At 37.2% G+C, this 24737-nt stretch overlaps 1 protein-coding gene across 4 annotated transcripts in view; it reads left to right on the plus strand.

The window, feature by feature from the left end:
• LOC133530073 (anillin) overlaps positions 1-24737 on the plus strand; it is a 93780-nt gene that overhangs the window by 58119 nt on the left and 10924 nt on the right. For 3 of the 4 annotated variants that reach the window (XM_061867895.1, XM_061867897.1, XM_061867898.1), the window contains 7 exons: positions 2587-2801; positions 8964-9189; positions 10811-10994; positions 20523-20598; positions 22157-22309; positions 23548-23697; positions 24130-24291. In XM_061867895.1, the coding sequence (XP_061723879.1) occupies positions 2587-2801; positions 8964-9189; positions 10811-10994; positions 20523-20598; positions 22157-22309; positions 23548-23697; positions 24130-24291 (1166 nt within the window). The remainder of the gene's footprint in view (positions 1-2586; positions 2802-8963; positions 9190-10810; positions 10995-20522; positions 20599-22156; positions 22310-23547; positions 23698-24129; positions 24292-24737) is intronic. The other variant, XM_061867896.1, reaches the window with a different exon arrangement.

Here is a 24737-nt window from a genome sequence, read left to right on the forward strand (position 1 = left end):
TAACATTACGAGAACTTTTGTTAAAATAACGTTGATTACTCCATTGTTTTTACTATGATATTACGGTATACACGGAGTTTCACGACCCCGACACCCGAAAGATTTTAATAGTGTAGTCCTGATCATTTTTAAAGGCTAAAATGTCCTTTAACTTTACTGGAATTCGCCTGGTTTCAGAGTTAATTCCGGTTGAAAAAAAAAACATTTTTATTGTTACTTTAGCACTAAACGCCTTTTTGATGCCGTGTTGCTACTATGAGACGGAGTCTGATACTCCTAATTGATAGATGTAAGAAAGTGACAAATAACACCTGGCAAAAACTAGGTTATTTAAAAAAATTACAGGTTTACTAATAACATTTGATTTTTATGTACAAATACATTCAAAGAAACGAAAAAAAAATTGGCGAAATTGACCTTACTCATATAATACTTTTTCCTTCTTTTGGCCTCAGAAATGCGTGGTTAAAATCTTTCGGGTTCCTTCGTGTTACACTTATATACTAAACAAATTTATAAACATTTGTTTTAACAAATTTCAAGAAAACCTGTATCATTAGTCATTAGAGACCTTATCTTAACTACATAATGTACAAAAGTGTCAAGGATCCGCCAACCTGGACCAGTGACCCACTGGCTATAATGGAAACACCTACGAACACGTCCAATTATATCCAAGTATAGTTGTATGTGATCGATTGTGGCCATTATTTCTTTTGTATGTTTAATCTCATTATAAATACGTATACTTGTTAACTAGTTAAATACATTCACATTTAACACAAGTCCAAAAAATACCATAACTAAATACCTTCAAACTACCTACTTAACTATTACAAAAATCTTAAATTAGTTAAAACGTAAAAAAAGGTTTTTTGCCCGAGAGTAGCGTAGGTCCCCGTTTCACCTTGGACACAAATGCTTTCGTATGTCCGGATTACTCCGGATGTTCTCCTCTACAGGTCGCAATTCTCAACCGATTCTCGTGAAATTTAGTTCAACACGTTCTATGATTAAATAAATACATATTTTTTGTCTATTAAGTTTTTGGATTTTTTCAAAATGGCGGAGCTATACCTTTATTGTGTTGTAAGCTACGCTCGCGAGGTCTACAGCTTACAGAGTCATATTTTTAAACAGTGTTTGCAAAAAGCGTAGACTAATAGGTATACCCAATTTCAGAAAAATAATATCAATGAGGAATACTTCATAGAGTGCGTCTTTCGAGTCCAAACACGAACGTACTCTCCACTCTCCCAATAAAATTGACTATAGCCCCGCTAGACGCGTCATCGTTATAAGTATTGCTTAAAAGGATATTTGTGACGTGCTTGCCTCGTCATGGGCAGTTACGTGGAGCCAAACAGTCATGGGTAAACCTCAGATCTAGTCAAAGGTCAGATGGAGAGGGAAAAGTCCATGCTACTGATCTTAAGATCGTGATAATCTTGTGCCCAGTTAGGTTGTCTAGTAAAACACACAATCATATCGGGGACCGATGAACTAGAAAGCTATGCATAAATAAATCCAACTATAAACGGAATAACATTCCTTCAAGTGTGATTGCGGTTCATCAATTCAACCAGAAGTTTAAGTTATTGATTCAACTACTCAAAAATTAGATAAATGCTACGTGGTGTGGTAACTAATAACGTCGTACCAACCAACTAGGTACATGTCTAACGTACGTATATTATGCAAAATCAATCCACAGCGCGGGCTTCGTCTTCATAGTACGAAGACACACTTCAAATACTTCTTTTGATTTAATGTGAGATAGACTAGTATAAGAAATGCTTCCAAATATAATTAAAGGTTTTTATATACAGAGTTCCGCTCACATTTAAATCTCGACTAATAATAAATTATACTTAAGCAAAAAATTGGCACCAAACGTCGTCCATACAAATGTTGCATGTCGACCTCGACCTTACGAATTTGCATATAATTATGTGTATATTTGTTTAAACGAACGCGTTGAGAATTTATTCTATAGTTGGCTCCAGATCACGTTAAGTCATAAGTTATAAAGTAGTTTGTTTTATGGACTGTTAGGAAAATATTTGTTAGAGTGCGGTTTCGTAAAAAATTGTTTCGTATTAATTATGTCCAAGGGTCATTTCTCGGTTCCAGCCGATTCTCTAAGTATGAGGTTTTATAAATAGTCTATTAGAGAGCGTCCAGATCTAGCGAATATCCTGCAGCGTTGACTACACAATGTTCGCAAGCGGCGCAGTCGCTGGATCTGGACGCATCTTTAAATGTCAAATATTGAACACGGAACCGAGATTTTTTTGTAAAGTATCAATACAAAAGATTTACAAAGTACAGTCGGCAGCCGAAATAGCTAAGTTGGGGAGGAATTGAAAAACTTTACACATTTTTATTGCTAGGAGACTAATAGCGTGTGCAGATCAATGTGAGCAGCTAGCCCGCAAAGATGACTGTTATTACAAGGCATAACTTTTAACCTTGTAATTCATATGTACAACTGTGACGCCTACCGTGATATATTTGCAGCTATTTATATATCCTATCAGAAACAAAAGACCCAATCAAAAATTAACAACACATTCACCTTTACAGACAAAAAACCAGCAGTACCAACCACACCGACAAAAACTAGGCGTAACTCCCAAGACGAAGACAGTATTAGTGTGACCTCAGTCGGCGGGATCAAAGGCAAACTGGCCGCGCTGTTCAATAAGGAGCAGACGATAAGCGAGTCGACCATAGCCAACAAGTTCAAGCAGGAAAGGGAGAGGGAGATGGAGTTGTTGCAGAATAGATTTCATTATAAGGTGAGTTTTTTGGTGATTTTTACGCATTGCCGTTTGATATTCCTTGAGTCTTTCGTTCACCCTTCTAGTTAGGACTTGCAGTTCGTAGTGCCGCGCGATGTCTATATAGTCGTGCTTAAGGGCCAGAACACACTGGTGCGTTGCCTTGCGTTGCGTCGCGTCGTCGCAACGCATGTAATGTGGCATGTTATAATAAATAAATGTAAAACGACGCAGCGTCGACGCTGCGAGGACGCTTGCGACGGAAACGCGACGCAACGCAACGCACCAGTGTGGCCTCACACTAATATGCAGTAGCGCCAGTTTGCGGCAAAAAGTCTTACATGTGCACACTCGGCAGACCATACCAGAAGTTGTAGTTGTTGCATCTTTTCCATACTATAGCAGAGTAAACTGTGCATAAAATACGCTCAACAGCAATGAAATCGAGTCAGTTCGTATAAAGAAATATCATTGCAGTGTATTAAAAACAGTCTTGTATCGTTGCAAAAAATCGCTGCGCGTTTTTAGAATTTAAGACCACACGATTTACGTATCAATATCTTAAAGTAAAGGACTGTCAAATTAGTAAAATATAAAAAAGACGGGTAACGCAAGAGAGGAAATACCGCCATCTGTGCGCTTCTGATCAGATCACGACTGCCGACCTAAATAGCACCATGTGAAATAACTTGGTATACTTACTTGGTAAAAAACACAAACAGGTTCCTCGTGCGATCTGATAGTAGCTACGTTGTGTTTTGTAGTGCGTCGTTTTAACCGAAAATGCATGGTCAAATTAAAATGTAACTTATGACGAAATAATTTCTAATCAATTTACATGTTACTAATAATTATATGATTATCAGCAAAAAAATTTATGTCATGCTATATCAAACATATTAAGTTTACCAAAACAAACTATCTTACAATAAAAGTGTTGGTAGTACCGGCCCATATCTATTATATGTAAGTAAAAGTAAGTCTCTATCTCTATCTATTATAAGCAAGGTAAAGTTTGTAACAAAACAATATCTACATTTTTGCAATAAACTTTTTTTCCGTCTGAACTTTTCGATGCGCAAATCACCTATTAAGGTATAAAACACAGAAATTCTCATACATGACACCAAGATAGTTTCCACAGTTTTCAATATATTTTGTACATATTAACCCTTTTTGAATTTTACCCAATGCACTTTTTCGTCTACAAAATTTGTTCGAACACCTCATATCATAACAATAAACATACAAATCTAACTTGTAAGATTGGATATGTGTATTCCAAAACGAATATTTGATGTACCAGCTGACCCAATAATATGATTAATATTAAATTGTTGATTATTATGATGATACTAAGCATTATTTTCAACATTTATGAGTATGGGTAAGGTGAATTTAAATAATAACATGTAAAAAAATATGTCCTTTTATATATATTTTGTAATTGCTCTAGGTACGGTTCGTGACAGTATTGCGTTATACAACATGCCCCCATTTCCTTCGTGTTTAAAACTATTTAACAAGGTTTTTCCTTCGCTCCTTACATGGAAATTATTGTGCATTTACATATTTATGTTAATTTTAGTCTTCATGTATCTTTTAAACATATAGTTTATCCAATATTGACATTTACGGGTCATTTCCCGACAGAAGTCAAATGTAGGTACACTAATACCATGCATTTTTCCTTAATTATTGGGTTTCTCAAGTTGTACCAATCGTGCGAAAACCAGTTTTCCTTATGTCTTCTAGTTAATAAGCTGGTAAATCGCGATGGAAAGCAATGATCGTTACACGGTAATAGTCTGTTCTGTGTTGACTCTTGTAATCATTATGGCCTGCCGTGTTTTGACCTGGTTTAGTCTGTCACGAATATTGAGCCATTGCAATTAACCTTTTACTAGTTAAAAAATTGTCAAGTTTAGAGTTTTTTTTTTTTTGTTTTCTGAAGCATTACGATAATCTGACAGTGTAAAAGAGGATGGAGGTCGTAGCTAAGATAACGATTGTTTATCGTCAGATGACAATCAAACAATTAATAAGTTTTTAGCAAATATTACGTCGCTCAGTGTACTTTTCTTACCACGAGCAAACTCATCGAGACAATTCTAAAAACCCCTAACACAATTAGGTTGCGTTGTTTCATCACAGAGTTCCTATGGCCACCTCCTGTCTCCATTATTAGATTAGCTCGATGGTACCATAATATTGCATTGTCACCCGACTTAAATTTAGCTTCCAAAATTTGACACTATAAAAATAACATACATACTAACAGGGCAAGTTAAAAAAAAGATTGTAAAAATGTATCGCGATGACAAATCCGATGAAAAATCACATGATCATAGGATGCGGGTTAGCAAAAGTCAACCTACATTTATTTTACAATAATATGTCAACTTTAAAGGGGTTAAGTATATCGGCCTGTCAGTTATTCGCAATAGCTGACAATCGCGAACAACTGACAGGCCGACATCTTATTGCAAAATAAATGTATTATGTTGATACATTTACCTGTCGCGTCGAATGATGACCCCTATGACCAATTGGACATATACATAACTCGAGGAAAGGGAATTTGCGGACACGTCACTCAGTTTTGCAAATATTTCAATAAATTTTCGAGTTGTCAGAAATAAGGTTTCCTTTCTGTGGAATTATAACTATATTTTTAGCACAAGGCATTAAGTACAAAATACAGTAAAATGAAATGTAAATAAAATAGGAGCTGAGAGAAAGCGGAGCCAAGTCTGTGATTTAACTACAGTGCATCTTATTGTGCAACAACTCACTGTCATTGCATCCGCATAATGGCGAGTGTACCGTTTATAAAACAAACATTAAAAAAAATGCACTTGTAGTCTTGCTTATTCCAATGCAGTTATATGAATGTATAAAAGCTATAGTGGACTTGACAGTCATGAATGGACCCTTATATGTATTTATGAAGCTAAATCCTACCGTTTAACCGATAGCGTTAGTGTCATATCCGTCATGTCAGATCGGTCGGGTACGGTCGTGTGTGTAGCCTAGTGGCTTCTGACCTAGTGGGTAGAGACCCTGCCTATGAAGCCGATGGTTCTGGGTTCAAATTCCGGTAAGTGTATTTATTTGTGTGATGAGCACGGATATTTGTTCCTGAGTCATGGATGTTTTCTATGTATTTAGCTATTTATATATATCGTTGTGTGAATACCCATAACACAAGCCTTCTTGAGCTTACTGTGGGGCTTAGTGAATGTGTGTTATAACGTCCTATAATATTTATTTATTTATATAAGGGTTAATTCGTAACTGTCAGGATTGACTTCTTTACTGCGTTTCACTATAGCTCGATATAATTTTGAAAAAACCGAAGCCAGGATTAGGAAAATAATAAAGTGTTAAATAAACGAGGAAAAGTAAAATCACGCTCTTTCGTGTAGCTTCAAGGGGAAACCTATGTTTTCCTTATAAATTACCGTATCTTACAATGTTACTTACAACTTGCATCATGCTTTCTACACTACTGATTAACAATACTGTACGAAATGTGAAATTACTAGCGTAGCGTAGGCTTAGATAAATATTACAAATATTTACAACGATGATCGGTCTTGCCTATGAAGCCGATAGTTCCGGGTTCGATTCCCGGTAGGGCATTTCTTTGTGTGAATAACACAGATTTTTGTTCTTGAGTCATGGGTGTTTGCTATGTATATAAGCATACAAGTGATATTAAAATATCAAATATTTTATTATTATTATTTTATTTTTAATTTATATTCCTGATGTTCTGAAATTTGAACATACCTAAATAACTTCGGGAACAATACAATATATAGAGTCGGACAAAGCTAACCACTGCATGGTCTTTCCAATGACAAAGTTTGTCAATGTCATCAATCATGTAATTTTTTTTTAATGAAAATATAACGACACTCCCACACTTTGTTCTCTAATACTGACAAGCTGTTCTGATAAGCTACTGGAGCTATTAGTGTGTTCCCATTTGTCCCCGACGCCATACATGAGGAGGGGACTAATCGGAATGATGTATATAAAGGATATAGGTAGATAAATTAAGTAGGTATGAAAATAATAATTGTAAATTAAACTTGGCACTGACACATGTTGTTGTGCGTGGCCTCCAAGTCCTTATTTGCTTACATTCTATTTCTATACCTACCTGGGGTCTCCATATTTTAGGACCCGAGCGCCGCAGCCTCTATGGCCTCCGCTTCCTTTACGAGGGACCGGATTGTATGACATTTGTTTTTCTTTTCGGGCCAGATTCGACCGTAAGCTGTAGTTTGAAGACCTCTGCTATATACCTACGGATAACAGACGAACCATATAGGTACCGACCCGAATGTCGCAATTTGTACTAAGAAAAACCGAAAAACCCTTTTTGTGAAACCAACACGCCCATTATGGTATACGTAACTTACTAGGTCTCACATTTTCCACTATAGAAATATAAACCTTAACTCTATGACTTATGGTCGCTTTTCATGATTCGGATAGGATGTTGTGAAGATTCTAGGTTATGTGTAAAAATTAACACCATTCCAAGCAGTCTTACAAAATATACCCTCAATGTTATTTAACAATCGTGAACCTTAATGCTAAGACATTAAGGTAGGTACTCCGACAGTCAGTTCTATTGTTAAAACTATGAGCATAAGTCTTGAAGTGTGGCGCGTTAGTTTTTAATAATCTAGTATGGTGTTAGCCCATTGTATGAATTGTGGTCTTTACTTGACCTGGATACCGTTTCAGTTATATATGGTTGCGCACATGTCATGTTTGCGATTTTTGTTAAGATTATGGCTACATGACATAAGAGTGTTAATGGACATGGTGTAATACAAAAATAACTTGGCAAAAGGAGCTAATTTAACTAACTTTTAAGTAACTGATCTCTAGTTTAAGTCCGCTGTTTAAATTTTTTAAGATTATGTAATTGTAGAGCGATAGACAGGCTCCCTAATATGACTACGCCTCAGTTTTTTTCTTCTTCTTGCTAGGTGTTTGAGTAATTTATGTGTCAAGTCTTTAAAAACATGTGAAAATCGAACAATCGATCGAGCTTTGCTGACATTTTATTTTGAAGTTCATCTCCAATTAAACATACTGACCCAAAGTGAATATAGTAAAGGTTAGGTCATTATCTTTCCATTTTGGGCATTATGGATATCTTTAAAAACTTATATTTTTCGCGTGCCTTACTACAGTAATCAAAAAGTAGGTACGTTATAGCGCGATAAGGCAAAAACGCTCAATATTATGCAATACAATATGTTTTTATACAATTTCAATTCCGAAGGTGTGAGTAGATTTGCAAAGGTATAAAAAAGGGCATAAAATAGACGACCTTGTAGTTCAAATGAGGAAATACTTAGGTACGTACTTCGTACTTTATGTTAGGTAACACGATGTGTACCAAGACAATTCTATGATCATATTAGTTGAAAATAACAATTTAGTTCTAAATAACAGTTCATATTAACCCATCCAGCGCTAATCACGACACTTTATTGTTAACCCTTTACGGCGCATGTTCGCTACATACCGGTAAAACTGTGCTACAGGCTACGACATAGCACTACGCTATGCACTACTTTAAATTTCTGATTCAAATATGAGTTACATACAGTTTTTTTTTTATACTACGTCGGTTGCAAACAAGCATACGGCCCGCCTGATGGTAAGCAGTTTCCGTAGCCTATGTACGCCTGCAACTCGAGAGGAGTTACATGCGCGTAAGTAAATAGATGATATACATTGACGACTTCTAAAAATGTGATTCCTTAATAACACACATTCACATTTTTATCCCTTTTCTATAATTCGTTTTTTTTTAGCATTAGAAAGAAGATCGATCTTGACGTGTGTTTTTTTTAATTAAAAAACTAATTTTTTCCTTTCATAAGTCATATAAACTATTTTTTTTAAAGCGTTATTCGATAATTTTCTATAAAAAGACACGTCTAGTTTGTTTACCTTTTTTCTAATGTTAAAAAAATGAACTATAGGATGACAATCAAAAATGATAATCGATTAATCTTACTCTTTTAAAATAGAACACATGTTTGAAATGCCGCAAGTCGTCGCTAAATGCATTCTTTTGGATAAGATCTGTTTAAGGTACTTATCTACCCTTCGCAAAATAATAACCATATTCTTCAATTTCAGCCAAAACCTGAGCCAGAACAGCCCAACGACTCAGACGAGGATCAAAACGACAATGAACCCTCGGAAAAAGCCCCGCTCATGGGCAGCACCACCAGCCTGACCCCTAAGAAGCCGGAGGTCATCGCTAACATACCTAAAGTGGCGTTTGATGAGGCCAGGAAAGCGGAGGAGAGGCGGGAAAAGATTGATGAGAAGATTGCTGGCGCGCAGCCTGTTAAAAGACGAAGTGAGTATTTTTTATATACATACAACGAAACGTTAGCGAAATATAGTATGAGGAACTGAATGACGGACGCGTGCTGCGAATTTTACCAGCTAGCACCAGCTAGCGGACGCCCTTTAAGTGGTTATAGTTCACAGTAGCGATCTATACCATTTAACTTTTTCGACGCCGTGTCAAACACAATAGCTGTCACTCGGACCCCACGTCACCGAAGTATCAAAACTAAAATTGAACTGTATGCATATTATGCACGTAGGTCTAGATTGCTCTGTGGTCCGTGACGGATTAATACGTCTTCAGCGTTGGCCATACGGTACAGATATATCCGTCAATGGCGTCAAAACGGTTAATTCATTTTGCATGTTCATATTGTGAATTTCCCTTTATCCAAAGTTAAATAATCAACAAAAACTCAATTTATTTACGAGTATACAACATCCATACCATGTCGACTAATTCAATTTTGATAGCCGGACACTAAGCTTAATGATGATGATACTTCATCTACGTCAATACATGTTAATGTTAAACTATGCAAAACCGGTTTTCGTAACATTTCCTTAAGAAAATTAGCATACAAGTATTCCACTATGCAGTTTATTATAAAGGTCAAGTGTCTTTGAATATAAAAATAGCAATATAATAGTTTATTACCACACTTTGGCATGAAATGTAAAATAAAAACTTATAGAATAGTTAGTACAGAGAATAATACAATTAAATTATTAGAAGTCATTTCTGCGGTGCCCGGCGCTGGTTTTAAGATCGGCTCCAGATTAAAGTATAAAACGGACAAATATACGGGTATCAACCGCGTCAGGCTCCATGTTAGAGCGTTTTGGTACTCCTAATTTCTTTGGACATATTTATTTTGACATTTTTATGGTATTTTATTGGTTGCCTGCGGTCTGGTAGGTACCAGATATATCATCAAAATCTATAAACACTTCGTCAAAAATCTTCGTTTGTAACGTCCGTTAATTGACCCAACCACGGTCCATAGTGAACAGTGTTAAAGTTTAATTAGAAACGTTTATAATGTTGTTGTATAATAAGGCCCTTGTCACCTGTCCGCACATCCTTCATATTCTTCTGATGCTTAATCTTGTGATGGGGCTGTAGGTATATGCATTACGGCCAGGAAGAGCTATAATTATGTGCATGTTGCCCTTCCGGCAATTGCACCTGCTGTTTGCTCTCCAGTTTCTCAACGTTAAATATATGTTTTACAAAATGGTATTTCTCAAATGATAATCGTAGTCATACATCGCAAAAGGCGAAGCATGTTTGCGAGTATGTCATTTTGTAGGTAAACTGTCCAAAAAAAAAATCTTAAGTACGCAACACCCCTTTGAAAATAACCCAATCTCCTTTGAACGTTAAAAATACTTTAGGCCTCTAAAGGTGCTGATAGACATGAGCACTCACTCGAGAAGAACATCGAGCAGTTTTTAAGCAGATTCGGTGAATTATTCTACGAACCCTAGTGCATTCTTCGGTTCGTGTGAATGCTCATTACAAGTGAATACTCAAGTCTATTCGTACTTATTTCAAATCATAATTATAATTTCGAAACTATCACTCATAGTGCGCATAAATTAAACTATTCTCATTTCCATTCCAGATTCCCAAGACTCTCCGGTAGTCCTATCCGTACTAGAAGACGTAAAAAGAATAAAAGTGAACAACAAGAAGGAACCAAACGGCACGGTCACCAGCCAACCGGCCAGCATATACCCGCATCTATCCGACATAGAGACCGACAACTCCAATACCCAGGACGAATACTCCGACTGCGGAGGCTCAAGGTGCGGATACTACGCACTGGAGTGCGTCTTCCTGTTCCTATGCATTTGATTCTTTTACAGGTCGTATTTGTGTTCGAATTCGAATGTTCTCGATCGTCAGTTCGGCGATTACAAGCAGTTGTGGAAGATTCGCGAGGGTCTGGAAGGATTTTGACGGATATGGAATGTCATGGAGAAGCGAAGCGTTGTAAGAAGAAAATTGGCAGAATGGCGATGGCATTTGTTTGACTACTGCAGGCGATTTTCATTTGTTTTATATTGATGCTTTAGCAAAAGTTGGGGTGGACGGTGTTCTATAAAATATATGGAAATTCCATTGGACATTAATGGAGATAGAGTCCTATTGAAATAGGAAATGTATGATCTCAAGAGACATCTGTGATCCATTTGCTATCGCCATTGGGTTGTTTATAAGTTAAGTGTAGACTGATTATTCTAACATGTGAAAAGATAACAGTGCTGTTTGTAGTAGGTATTCAGAGAGTTTTGCTTGAAAACTCCTTTATCTTAGAATTGTTAACGTTTCCGATCCTGATAAAAAATGTGCCAGATATTTTTCTCTAAATTAAAATTGTATCTATATCACGCACATATATATAAATAAGTTCAAACTAAAACAATTACACATTTTCTGTCTTGTATCGGAACCGTTACATCTTGTAACGTAACTAATATCATCAAACAAGAAAAACCTTATAAATACTAGCGTCTTCCGAGCGTCGGCGTCTAGTCAATTTTAAGGCTGCTTCTCGACGCAACGTTGGCGCAATTGCGCAGCGACATCATTTGCCATAGCGTTGACTAGAAGCAGACGCTCAAAAGACGCGGGGATGGGCTGTGTGGGGTCTCTCCTATCACGTAGGGTTATCAAGAAAAAACTTTGTGAAGCCCTGTAACTACGCGTAGCTTTTCTTGAAAGTATAATGACAAAGACTGCTTCAATATATCAAGTTGGATTAGTGGAACAACGATTAAAGTAAAGACTGTACTTCTTTGATTATATACTATTAAATGAAGTTTTATGAATCCATTACGCGCTTATAGTATGTCAATAATGACCTAACGATCACGTTGACATTGACATTAGAATGTCAGACAACTGACTAAGTTATGCGCATAACATCAGACATAAGGCTGGGAAACTTGAATTATAAGCTTTTGCTACAGCAGGTTTTAGACTGCTAATTTATAAATATAAATAAATGCACAATATAAACAGACTAATAATATATGTCAATAATTCGTATGAATTTCATTTGATATACTTATATACTCATACTTATAGTATACTTATACTTTAAAATTGAATCACATTTTTACGCAAACTTTAGAAATATGTTCTAAATATAGCACTGGCCTTATGAGAAACTTGAAATGACAATATGATTTTTTGCCGCGGATGTTAGACTGCTTAAAGTCTCTAACCATAAATGCACATTACGAACAATCTCATATTTGTCAATACATCGTTTTAGTTCGAATTGATAGTGACATCGAAATTCTTGGAGGATTTAGGGAGACGCCTTGTCTGCAATTTTCTGTACAAAACAGTCTGCCGATTTTTGCGGGGGAGGGGCACGTCAAATGTATGACTGTACGTAACGTACAAATAGCCATGTCAGATAAACGTCAGTCCATACAATACATATGACCATTGGCCGAGGTTTTCGACAGAGGGGGGGGTAAGCTCTTAAAGGCCACTCCAGTTGTTAAATCCTCCAAGTCGAAATTAAAGCACATTTTCTCAAATACTGTAGGAACTTTAATTATCAATGAGCTTTTATAGCATTTTTAGGTAGACTGCTAATGTCTAAATATGAATGGACATTACGAACAGTCTGATTTGTCAATAAATCGTTTAAGTTCGATTTCATAGTATTATACTTTGACGTTAAAGGCACATTTTGACTCACACTTTTTAGAAGCAATACTTTATAGATTAGATCGGACTTTTTGAAGGATATTGCTTAACGTTTTCGCTTTAGATTGCTAAGGATTGTAAAAAGACAGCTCTATTGGCTACTATATCAAATTGTAGTAGTATAGAATTTTGTCTGTAATTCATATCTATCTAGTTATATGACTAGGGATTATTATCAGAACGATATAAATATGTTCATGATTTTTTTAAATTTAAAATGGGACAGGCTGGGAAAACTTAACCTTACGGGAGACTTGATCTCCTGATATTTTAAATTACAGTTACACGGAAATCTGTCGTTAATGTGTTTGCATATTTACAGTCAGACAAACGAATATGTCAAATTCTAAATATTAAATTTGATCTGTGCCAGATCAGTCGCCATCAGATATATCGGAGCGGCCAAGGTGCTCAGAAATATCTGAACACGCCTCTATTGTCAAGGCGTTAAAGCGTGTGTTCAGATATTTTTGAGCACCTCTCCTGCTCGATATATATCTGATGGCGACTGTACCTATAACAATTCAATACTTATAAAGAATAATAATAACAACAACAACAACAACAATAAATTGCTCTGATAATTAGCTTAAGATGATATACTTGTATAAGACTATTCAAAAGTGCTTGTTTCTAGGGCTACTTGAATATAGACTACATATTTTGAATGTTTGCCAGTGGAAATATTTGAGCGAAGGATCGCTCTTGCATAAAAAAAACATATATCTCACATTGTCTATTGACAACTTGGTTTGTCGGACTGTATTTGTAAACTTTTAGTTAAAAAACAACGCATCACCTTATCATTCACCTTTATCTAAATGTATACGGCGCGGGAACCTTGGCAATAACACGGATTTTACTAGGCCGCTAGCAAATGGCAACCGGTTTACTAGTATTACGTGTACTTCTACTTAAACATTGCGTTTCTTAAATAGGTAGATTAATCGTAAAACGTGCCTAAGTATATAATTATATGTATAAGATTTACTATGTTACTTGCATTAGGGTGCCATTTTGTGACAGAAATAGTTTATTTGGTCTTGAATATTCGGGTTTGAAAACGCACTTGAATCAGCGTTTTGAATTTTGGATCGTCTCACATGAATATATGAAAATTACTAGATTTTCCCCCCTCAGCTTTGACCGTTCTTCGGATTCCATTTATCATTTATTTTACTGCATTAGAATTTAAAATATAGGGAGCGTGCATGAACTGTAGGAGGCAGCACAGGAGCCGTCAGATTTTTGGCGCGAGCGTAAATGTGATGTTTATTGTTCCGATGTAGCCCACAAGATGGCAGCACTTACTATGCACAAGAAAACACGTGACCTGTAAATGTACATGTATATGGTTCCGATTCAGGTCACAAAATGGCAGACCCTCCAACGCGCACGGTCTCTATAGGCTAAACCTAACACGCCATATCAGGTAAAATCTACTTAGTCTCAAGAAATTTGATACATTATGAAGAAAGCCCGTGCCACGTAAATTTTCGCAAGCGGCTGTTACAGATGAGTTCTTTTACTAGTGTGTCGATTGGTAATAAATTATTATTTAGAATTATATACTATGTACTTTAGTAGAACCCCATGTGGATGTGTGGAGATAAAGTTGCAAAAAACGTTTCAGAACCATAATAAAGTGACGAATTGTCGAAAATTTCACCCAATTGGTTCGAGTGGAGAAAAAGACGGCAGGCTTTTTGCCCAGCTGTTGGACACTCACTAAGTAGGATCACAAAAGGCGTCTACATAATACTACATTATAGGTCTTATCTTTTCTTATGATTTTCGGGGGCCTTGCTTCGACCCATATAGATCTATTGTGTAGTTGCCCCCTTAGGAAAGATCCGTCAGCTAGTCACGAGCTTTTTTGACCATCTCCATGTGCCGGATGATGGAGCTTATTAGTAGCCTTTTGAATTCCTTTGGTTCCAGATAGCCTGCTCCAAAGCCCTTCATTATTTGTCTGGCGAGGGCGTGACATTCACACATTAGGTGTATTACTGTCTCTTCCTCTTCGGTGTTGTAGGAGTGTCCCATCCTGTCCAAAACTCCTTTGACCCCGTAACGGCCCGTAAACACCCCTGTTATAATTTGGAGTTGTCTCTTGCTAAGTTTCCATAGGTTTTTGCTCCAACCGGAGTCTACTCCTTGTACATTATAGGTACTCTAAAGTCTAAATAATTTGCATTCGCCCGCTGCAACAAGCCATAAATCATCACCAAAAACGTCAGCATGTCGCAATTGCCAGCTCAATAGTGTATGCCAAGTAAATACGGTATCGGGGGCACGGACATTAGCATGGCGCCGAGCCCGCTATGGCGCGTTACGAATGTTACGACAGAGGAAAACTCATCCTTGGTGTCATTTGCGAGTTGCGAGATGTTAGGGCCTTCTCGGAATTACCTAAAGACGGTTACTGGAGGTCAATTCCTGAGACAGTCCACTAAGACAATTCTATTGATCATATTCAATGAATTTGAAGGCATAATGTCTTGGCTCTTTCGATGTGCGAATCGAATGCAGTGTGCTAAGCGCCTAAGTGATTTTACGTACATCATAATTTGACATATTATATTAGAATCGTCTCAATGAGGAGTGATGGACTATGTAGAGAAACGTACAGTCTACATATAAGAATTGTCGTTGTAATTCAAACCTTCTAGCTTCGGTAATAAAAAAAATATTCGAGGCGAGTATACAGATATTTCCAAATGGGTCAGAAAAAACTCAAAAATACAAATGAGAATCTCACCAGTTTTTAACTATATTTAAGCCTAGGCTTTTCCAGGTATCTTAGGTTGTCTACACGCTATAGAAGTCAGCTATACCTACTTATAATTCCAGTTTAGGATATATCATTTACTTTAAAGACTGTAATGTTGCCTATTATTAGTTGTAGGTACTTTTATAGCATTTACGAATGTACATATGTATTTATTAAAGTAGGATTAATATAAGCATTGCATAATTATTAAGTAAGTACATACAAATATGTATCATTGCAACAACATCCAGCCAGGAATAACAGTAAACTAACTAAACTTTTACTAAGATTTCGCTTACATAACTCTACTTATTTCTTACGTAACACTTCTGAAAATGCTAGAAAGTCCAATAATACTTCATGTCTATATTATATAGGTACATATGTAGCAGTACAGTTTGTTACGCTTTCAATGCTACGGGTTACGTATGCGACATTTCAAAAGAAATGCAGCCAAATCCGTCTTCGGGAAATTCCGTACACGAGCGTATTTTATGCTGTAACTAAAAGCAATCGCTGCTTTCTCGATGAAGATAACAATCGATTAATATTGTTTGTAAAAGCGTACATCATGTACGGAATTTCCCGCAGAAGAATTTGGCGGCATTGTCTTTAAGTAATAGACTAATTTATTCCAGTAATTTAATCTTGTGACATTTGTTTAATTTTTGCCATATTATTAAAAATGAAATTGTCATAGTGTGCTGTTAGAATATCAAAAGTAATATATTATGAATTTTTAACATATGGATAAAGGCACTCTATAAAATTTTGGGTCAATTTGAATGACTATAAAATAATAATACTAATAGTCGATTTCAGAATTAATAACAGATGGTTTTAAATACATTTGATTTCTACTTCGTACATAATAGTCATAAAAATCATAATTATTAAACAAAATAATCATAGACTTCATACATGAACCATACTAATGGTGAACATGTTTTAAATATCGACTGCATTCTTACTGTCTTAAGGTAGAAAATGGAATGCATATACTCTAGTTGGTACATTACTTGAGTTGTTAACTTAAGGTTATATGGGGTAAGATAAACTCTTGTAAGAAATCCTCATATTGTCTCTCTTGGCCCACATGACCTACATATTTCGTACAAGCTTTTATTTATATACCTAACCTTGCAATGTCTGCATTTCGGGCCAAATCTTGCAAGCTAAATTAGACCCACTTCATATTATTCGATTGAGCTGAAACTTCACATACATATATGTAAGTTGGGTGACATTGCAATATTATGGTACCATCGAGCTGATCTGATGATGGAGACAGGAGGTGACCATAAGAACTCTGTTATTAAACAATGCAACCTAGTTGTGTTAGGGGTTGTTAAAATTGTCTCGATGAGTATTAGTAGTCAGCGATAAAAGCTTGTATGAAATACGAATTTTTTGTCAATAAACTTATCGTTACATGAAATTGTGTTTCATATTTTATGTGCGTATTTTATTATAAGTGTAATTTTGTTGTCTGTGATAATAGGAAGTGTTTTCTATCAGATGTTTGTAAAATAAATAATTTGGAGATGTGATTTGGTTTTTTTCATTTTCCTTGTCTATGCTGTTTTCAGGTTTGTCTTGGTATGCTATAGAAATAATTCATCAAAGTAAAATAACCTGAGTTCATAGTAAGAATTTTAATTAGAATAATTCGATTCTATTTGACGATACTCTTCATTTAAATAGTGCTTTTCGAGTACAAATTCACGTGTTGATAAAAAAATACCAGAAAACAGGCACATATATCTTATGAAAATATTTTAATTTGTGTTTCATACATGTAGTCACAGTACTATTTAAACTATAATTGAAATAAATATCATATACAAAGGAAAAAAACTGAACCTGAGCGGTTCAATCATCTGTCGCGTAAGCGGAGGACGCTGGTTCGACTCCAGCCCCGGGCACTCCTCGGTCAGGCCTCGGTCATTTTTTCCTTTTTATATGACATTTTTTTCGTCCATATCAGTAGTGCCTAGGTATGTATTATTCAAAGAGCCGCAGTTATGAATTTTTATTTAATTTCAATTTAGTTTAATCATATGAAGTGGATTTTAATTTTTCCTAGATGTCTGTTCTGTAGAAAACTGATAAGCAAACCCCGTTCATTGATAATATTGGTTGGCAAAACTATCTACCGTAGGGAACCCTAACTTCACCGTTGGTGCCCAAATATTCAATTAAATTAATTTAGTATCAAGCAGAAACGTCTGTGAACGATGCTTAACCCTTTGAACGCTTTATGTCATAAACACAAACATCAATCAAACGCCAAGTTCCCGGGCGCAAGGGAGCTAATGTAAACCTTACCTGAAAGTGTGAAAGTTACTTTGACAGCGCCCGCCATAACACCTATATTTGTCCTTGGCGTTGAGGGCTCGACTAGTAACGACGACTTTAGGTGTTCTTGGCGTTCAAAAGGTTAATAGCCTTAGAATAAATTAAAAAGTGGAAAAATGTATTGTCTTGAGTGAGACTTGAACTCACGACACTGGATCGCTAGCCCATTGCTCTGCCATCTGAGCTGCCAAGACCTGACCCAAGGACAGCAAATATTTCCACCATATGGGCCTTTAGGAAGGCACCCTAGCGACATCTACCGTAAGAGCGTTACACTTCTCAAACGGCTACCGGAGTTCCAAGTCATATTGGAGATTCACCAGTAACGATGCTGGTGCGACGTACAGCGACATCTCGTACAGCTGTCAAAACTAAACCTACAACATATTGGTCTATAGGCTTTGGGAAGTGCCGTTTTAGTCCTGATGTCGGTCGTGCAAAGCTAGCTTTAATATAGAAACTGCGTTTAAAAACAAATAGCTCTTACACATATTAGCCCAACGTTGGCCAGTCTAAGGGAAGCCCCTATACGTCGGAATGACATAGAAATATCGCTTGCTTCCCTTAAATTGGTCTACGTTGGTCAAATATGCTATAAGCCACAAATTTCGCTACGCGCCAGGCGCAAATTTCGTCGGTCTTTATATCCCGGGGGCGGTAACTAGTAAAATTGTTAACCCTCGCGGACGTCAGCTGCCGCTCCGTAGGTTGACGAACAGCAGCCATCCAAACACTGAAAAAAAAATGTCATAACATCCCCATGATATTCATTAATACGGGAGTAAGAGTTTATTGTTTATTCATTCGTTTACAATTGTACCTTAACAGCTAGAACCACAAATTGGGAGACAGAAATACTTATTCATTAGGTTATACATAAAGTACAAAAATATTTGTACATAACTACATCGTATAATACTTTAACGCATCTCACGGTCTATCACTCTCTTACACTCAGTCATCAGTCGTCCGTTGGTACTCACAAACAAATCAACTAAAAATATCTTAAAGCCCTTGCTATAAGATATCTTTAGCCCTTGCTATAAGATATCTTTATACCAATGTAGCCGCCGTGCAGTCGGGATCACGAAGACTCAAATAAAAGGCTTCGATTTATAGTATAAACTGATATAATCCAAAGATACTATTTTACTAGGGTTCATTGCTAAAACGGTTAAGTGCAGAAAGTTGTGTTGATAGTATGGAGGATGATGAGAGATCACGAAATATATCGTAAGATTCCTTCATCTTACAATATATTTTACGTATCATTTGGCAGAGTCCACACACGAAGCTATAATATATAGGGGGGGGGGGGGATGCTAGGGTTGGCAACGCGCATGTGACTCCTCTGGAGTTGCAGGCGTACATAGGCTACGGAGACTGCTTACCATCAGGCGGGCCGTATGCTTGTTTGCCACCGACGTAGTATTAAAAAAAGCTAATTAACAAATAAATTAACTGCCAGATAAAAATTCTTGCAAACTGAGCACTTAGACTACCAGCTATGCTTATTTGAGGATTATGAAACGCCAACGATGGCTTTATTCATCAGATAAGTGGCAAGTAGCTTATTCTTTACTTGGACATTGTGGAAAAGACCCTTTACAGTACATATGGGGCTACTTTATAGCACTAGTGCGAGAAGTAGCATATTACGTTACTGTGTCGAACATTTAAAGGGCCATATGTACTGTAAAACGTTGTACGATACATGTGCGATAATTCGCAACTCGTGTCGATTTAAAACACTCCCTTCGGTCGTGTTTTAATTTATCGCCACTCGTTTCGAATTTCCTATTTTTCGCACTTGTATCGTAATGTACTATTGTATTATCTTGGCTATAAAATAAGTTAATTATCGATGTATATGATAATGGTTAATTAAGTTTACGTACCTACTTCTCTGTAGCATACCAAGACAGACAGCATTGGCACGAAAGGATGATGAAAATTCCAAGCACTATATTTTTGTTGTTTTGATTACATTTATACCCCATTTAATTTACCATGACGGGACGGTCATTAGGCGTAAACAATGCAAGTAATGACAACAAAAGATACCCGACAAACGTTTTTTGCGGCGTCGTGTCTTAGAAGTAACTGTCCAGTATTGATCCTTATGTGTTATTATTTGACCACACGCTGGCTTTCAAGAGCAGAGCTCATAAAGAAATTGTTAAATAATAGATCAACGTTATGGTTCTCTTTGTGCAGTTTCAAATGGAATCCCGCCATGGTAAATTATATGGGGTATACAAATGTATGATTTACAAGCTGCATAAATTGTTGTGTCAAAAAAGTTGGGAAAGTTCTCGAAAATCGGTGGAAAATTTAACAGGAATTAAGTAATTTTAGGTCAAGCATTTCCCGAGATCTTTCCCTGTAGATTCTTTTAAATTTTAGAAACTTTCCGTCGCCACCTTATAGGTAATAAATGTAATAATCGTATTAACTTCGTTCCTTTTTATTTCAGCCAAGAGAACATAAATGACAATTTGAATAAATCTGACAACTGGGCAGATACATCTTTCGGACGAGAAGTTATGAATGTAAGTATAGGTACCTATTCACAAAACTAGAGAGAGAAATACATAGTATGTATACATACAACAAACTCGTGTACCTCAGAATTTGTATATTTAAAATGAAAATGACACCGTTGCCAGAGCTCAACGAGGGTGCGGAGTGTTAGGGTCGGCAACGCGCATGTAACACCTCTGGAGTTACAGGTGTCCATAGGCTACGGAGACGGCTTACCATCAGGCGGGCCGTACACTTGTTTGCCACTGACGTAGTATTAAAAAAAATTCCCCAACTTGTCCAACCAATCTGTGATTTCAGTGTAAAATTGATACTAAAGCAGAATTATAAGGGCCTCCGCTAGCTGACGCGAACGCCCGCCACGTGCGCACGCTCGCGGGTCCTGCTCCCAGACCAAATCCGTCGCACGCGCCCGCGCCAGTTAGCGCTGTTCATACAATTTCTTAATAGACGGAGCGTCCGTTCCGGATAATCCGCGTCAGCTAGCGGAGGCCCTTAGGGCCTACGCTAGCTGACGCGGGTGCACGGGCGGACGAGCGGGTTAACGAAAAATAGTATGAGCAACGCTAACTGAAGCGGACGCGTGCGGCGGATTTCACCTACAAATAGCACCCGCGTGCGTGCGCACGCGGCGGGCGTCCGCGTCAGCTAGCGTAGGCCCTTAGGCAGTGAACTCGCCAATTAAACTGTAATTTTAGTATTTGTGATATTAAAACAGCTTAGTTAAACATGTTCAGTGTCGTGTTCATGGTCGTGGCGCCTGTATAAATACTTACAGCAATCATACAAATAATAAACTCTCTAGGAAATAGCCCGCGGCCGGCAAAACGTCCCACATAGTCGCTTGCCATAACGACGTCTTGACAGGTTATTCGTATGAAGATACAAACAAATCTCGTCCTTATGGTAAGCGAAAAAGTGGGACCTTTGACTACACATATGTAGACTCATACTTTGTTTGTCATATTATATTGTTATAAATGTATTGTGTGATAGTGAGTCGTTTTATAAATACGCCTCTTTATAAGAAAGTCATATATAAAAATAATCATGATTTACGAAGCTCGCGCCTCTCCTACCATTGTGTTACAGAAATTAGTAGGATGCGGCAAACACAAGTAGAACTTCCCTATGATCTTTGTTTCTATGTAAATCAATAATGTAATGACATTTACAGTACATATGGTGCTACTTTACCGCACTAGTGCACAAATTAGCATATTACGTTCCTGTGTCAAACATTTAAAGGGCCATATGTACTGTAAAACGTTGTACGATACATGTGCGAATAGATAATTCGCAACTCGTGTCGATTTAAAACACTCTCTTCGGTCGTGTTTTAATTTATCGCCACTAGTTTCGAATTTCCTATTTTTCGCACATGTATCGTAATATACTATTACAAAACACATCTGACATATAATTATAACAACAAAACAAACAGAACCTATTAAAAATCCATTTTATAAGTAAAGCACTACATTGTTAGATGCAACTAAGTGTAGAAAAAGTCATACCTACAAACAATAAACACAAATAAATCTATAACTTTTTCATACTATACAGGTGGTAAAGAAAAACAACTCAAGCTACAAAAAAGCAGTAAAAGAATCAGACTCCGAGGATTCCCAGAGCGAATGCAACAGTGAGCTGGACGACTTGCTGGACGAGGCACTGGAAGACGAGAGCGATGGACCCACTCCGCCTAAACTTAACAAGGTGAGCGAGAGAGATAGGGAGAGAAGGTCACTTGTTGTCTTATTTATGGTTATAATTTTTCCAAAATATTTATTTAATAGTAGTTTATGTGACTGCTACATAATGAAAGGCATTAAAACACAAGTGTGGATTTAAAAAAGGACCACACGAGTGTTTTTATGCCTAATTATGTAGACATACACTATTTTATCTACACGCATTATAAACTTTCTATGATATATTCACTAACCCAAATTACAGCCAACATTGGGGCATCGTTGCTCTTTTGGCGAAACTCGCGGATATGTGGTGGCGTCGCTGAAATATCTTTGTCGATCATTTTAAACGAAACTTTTGCTATAGTTACTTTAAAAACAACAAAACAAACTCATTTTATACTTAAAACTAATTAAAAGATAAAGTGTACTGTACGTCAAATGGCGGTAAACGAAAACTTTTTTCACGCATGTCACGCATTCGTAGTTTTTAGGGTTCCGTAGCCAAATGCCAAAAAACGGAACCCTTATAGATTCGTCATGTCCGTCTGTCTGTCCGATTATGTCACAGCCACTTTTTTTATTCAGAGACAAACTAGAGTCGGGCCTGTTTCCGTATTCAAAATTTTATGCAATTTACATTTCATGGCGAACAAAAAGGCATCTCGACTGATATTAGAATAGAGGTAGAATTGTTTTATTTTCAGAGATGTTCGAAATTTGAATGTCATTACCAAATCGATTTTGATGTAGTAATGAAGCAATTACAACATTTTCACAGATAAGAAATTTGTTGTAACAAAAGAGTTCATCTTAATGTTGGCCATTATTAACGTATTTTTAAGGCATCATAGAAGGTTTATGATATTATGTGTGTAGAAATTTTTTTTATTATTAAAGGAAGAGTTACAAGTTACTATAGGTAATACAATTACGTCACAATGTATGTGTTCTTGTTATTTTTTCGTACAACTTCACAAAACAAGAATTTGATATTGTGACGCCTGATATTAGTACTAGTAGTTCAAAAACTAAAGAAATGCCTATGGTTTTTAAAGACAAATTATTCGTAATTGATTCATAACATTAATTAAAATTACCGTTTTTAAAGTCGGACCAAGTGGTAGTCTCACAATAATTGTCAAGTTTCTATAAAAACTAGACATATTGTGTTCCTTCCACACTTTGTAATGTCAAAGTCTACTTAACTCTTTATTAAATTAAATCAGTGGGCATTTCTTAAGTTTTTACGCTGGGTTGCAGAACGGCAGCCTGTCCTCAACCAGTTTCGTCTACCAGGACAAGGAGAAGCAGTTCAAGTCGCCGCTGAAGACGCAGCCGGCCACGCCGCGCGTCGACAAAGGCTCGGAGCTTGTCCACAGTGTGAGCTTCTACAGAAGGATGCAGCATGCGGTGAGGGGTTATGAAGTTTTTTTAAGCGAAAGGGCCATGGTAGTGCACTGACGCCTGGCCGGAAACAGGCGGGCTGTCAATCGCTTGTTGCCTTAATTCAGCCCGATTTCCTGGGCTTGTATCTGCAAGTTACTGCCCCGGCGGCATTCCGGTCTATTCTCCTCAAATATTCTTGTTTTCCTGTCGAACAGAAGGAAATCTGAAGCTGCATTCACACGGGTTATATTGTATAGCAATACTATACATATCTATGATTATACCTCAAAATGTCTCACTTTATAGCGAACGGACTGTTGTTTCCAGGTGCCGAATGAAAAATATTGTAATGCCACCAACTCCTATTTCAACAGCACATAAATAAATTCAAAAATAAAGCTTGATATCAAACAGAATCTAATATGCATGTCAAAAATAACTTTCTTTCTTGTACAGTCGTCAACGCCATCAACGCCAATGCGCGTCATCCGGCACACGTCTCCCGAGCGGGAAATCCCGGCAACGCCCGACGAGCCTACCGTGAACGTCACAACCGTGCGACAGCGGATTAAAGAGTTGCAGGCAGAGGTCGCTAAACAGCAGACGGTCATATCACAGGTACAGTATCATGCATATGACGTACCGAGCGGGAAATCCCGGCCACACCTGATGAGCCTGCCGTGAACGTCACAACAGTGCTACAGCGGATTAAAGAGTTGCAGGCAGAGGTCGCTAAACAGCAGACGGTCATATCACAGGTACAGTATCATGCATATGACGTACCGAGCGGGAAATCCCGGCCACACCCGATGAGCCTGCCGTGAACGTCACAACAGTGCTACAGCGGATTAAAGAGTTGCAGGCAGAGGTCGCTAAACAGCAGACGGTCATGGCATAGGTACATTAACATAGTCATTTATTTATCTGTGACAACAGACAACACATCTGAACGCCACAAAATGGCTGGCCTATTGACAGCACTGATCTTCTATTGAAGCAATTTTGTATATAGCACACAAAAAGAAACGCATCAAGGAGCTGCCTGCGAGTGTCTTAAACCAACC

This window comes from Cydia pomonella, chromosome 22 (genome assembly GCF_033807575.1).
Source record: "Cydia pomonella isolate Wapato2018A chromosome 22, ilCydPomo1, whole genome shotgun sequence".
Taxonomy (NCBI): domain Eukaryota; kingdom Metazoa; phylum Arthropoda; class Insecta; order Lepidoptera; family Tortricidae; genus Cydia; species Cydia pomonella.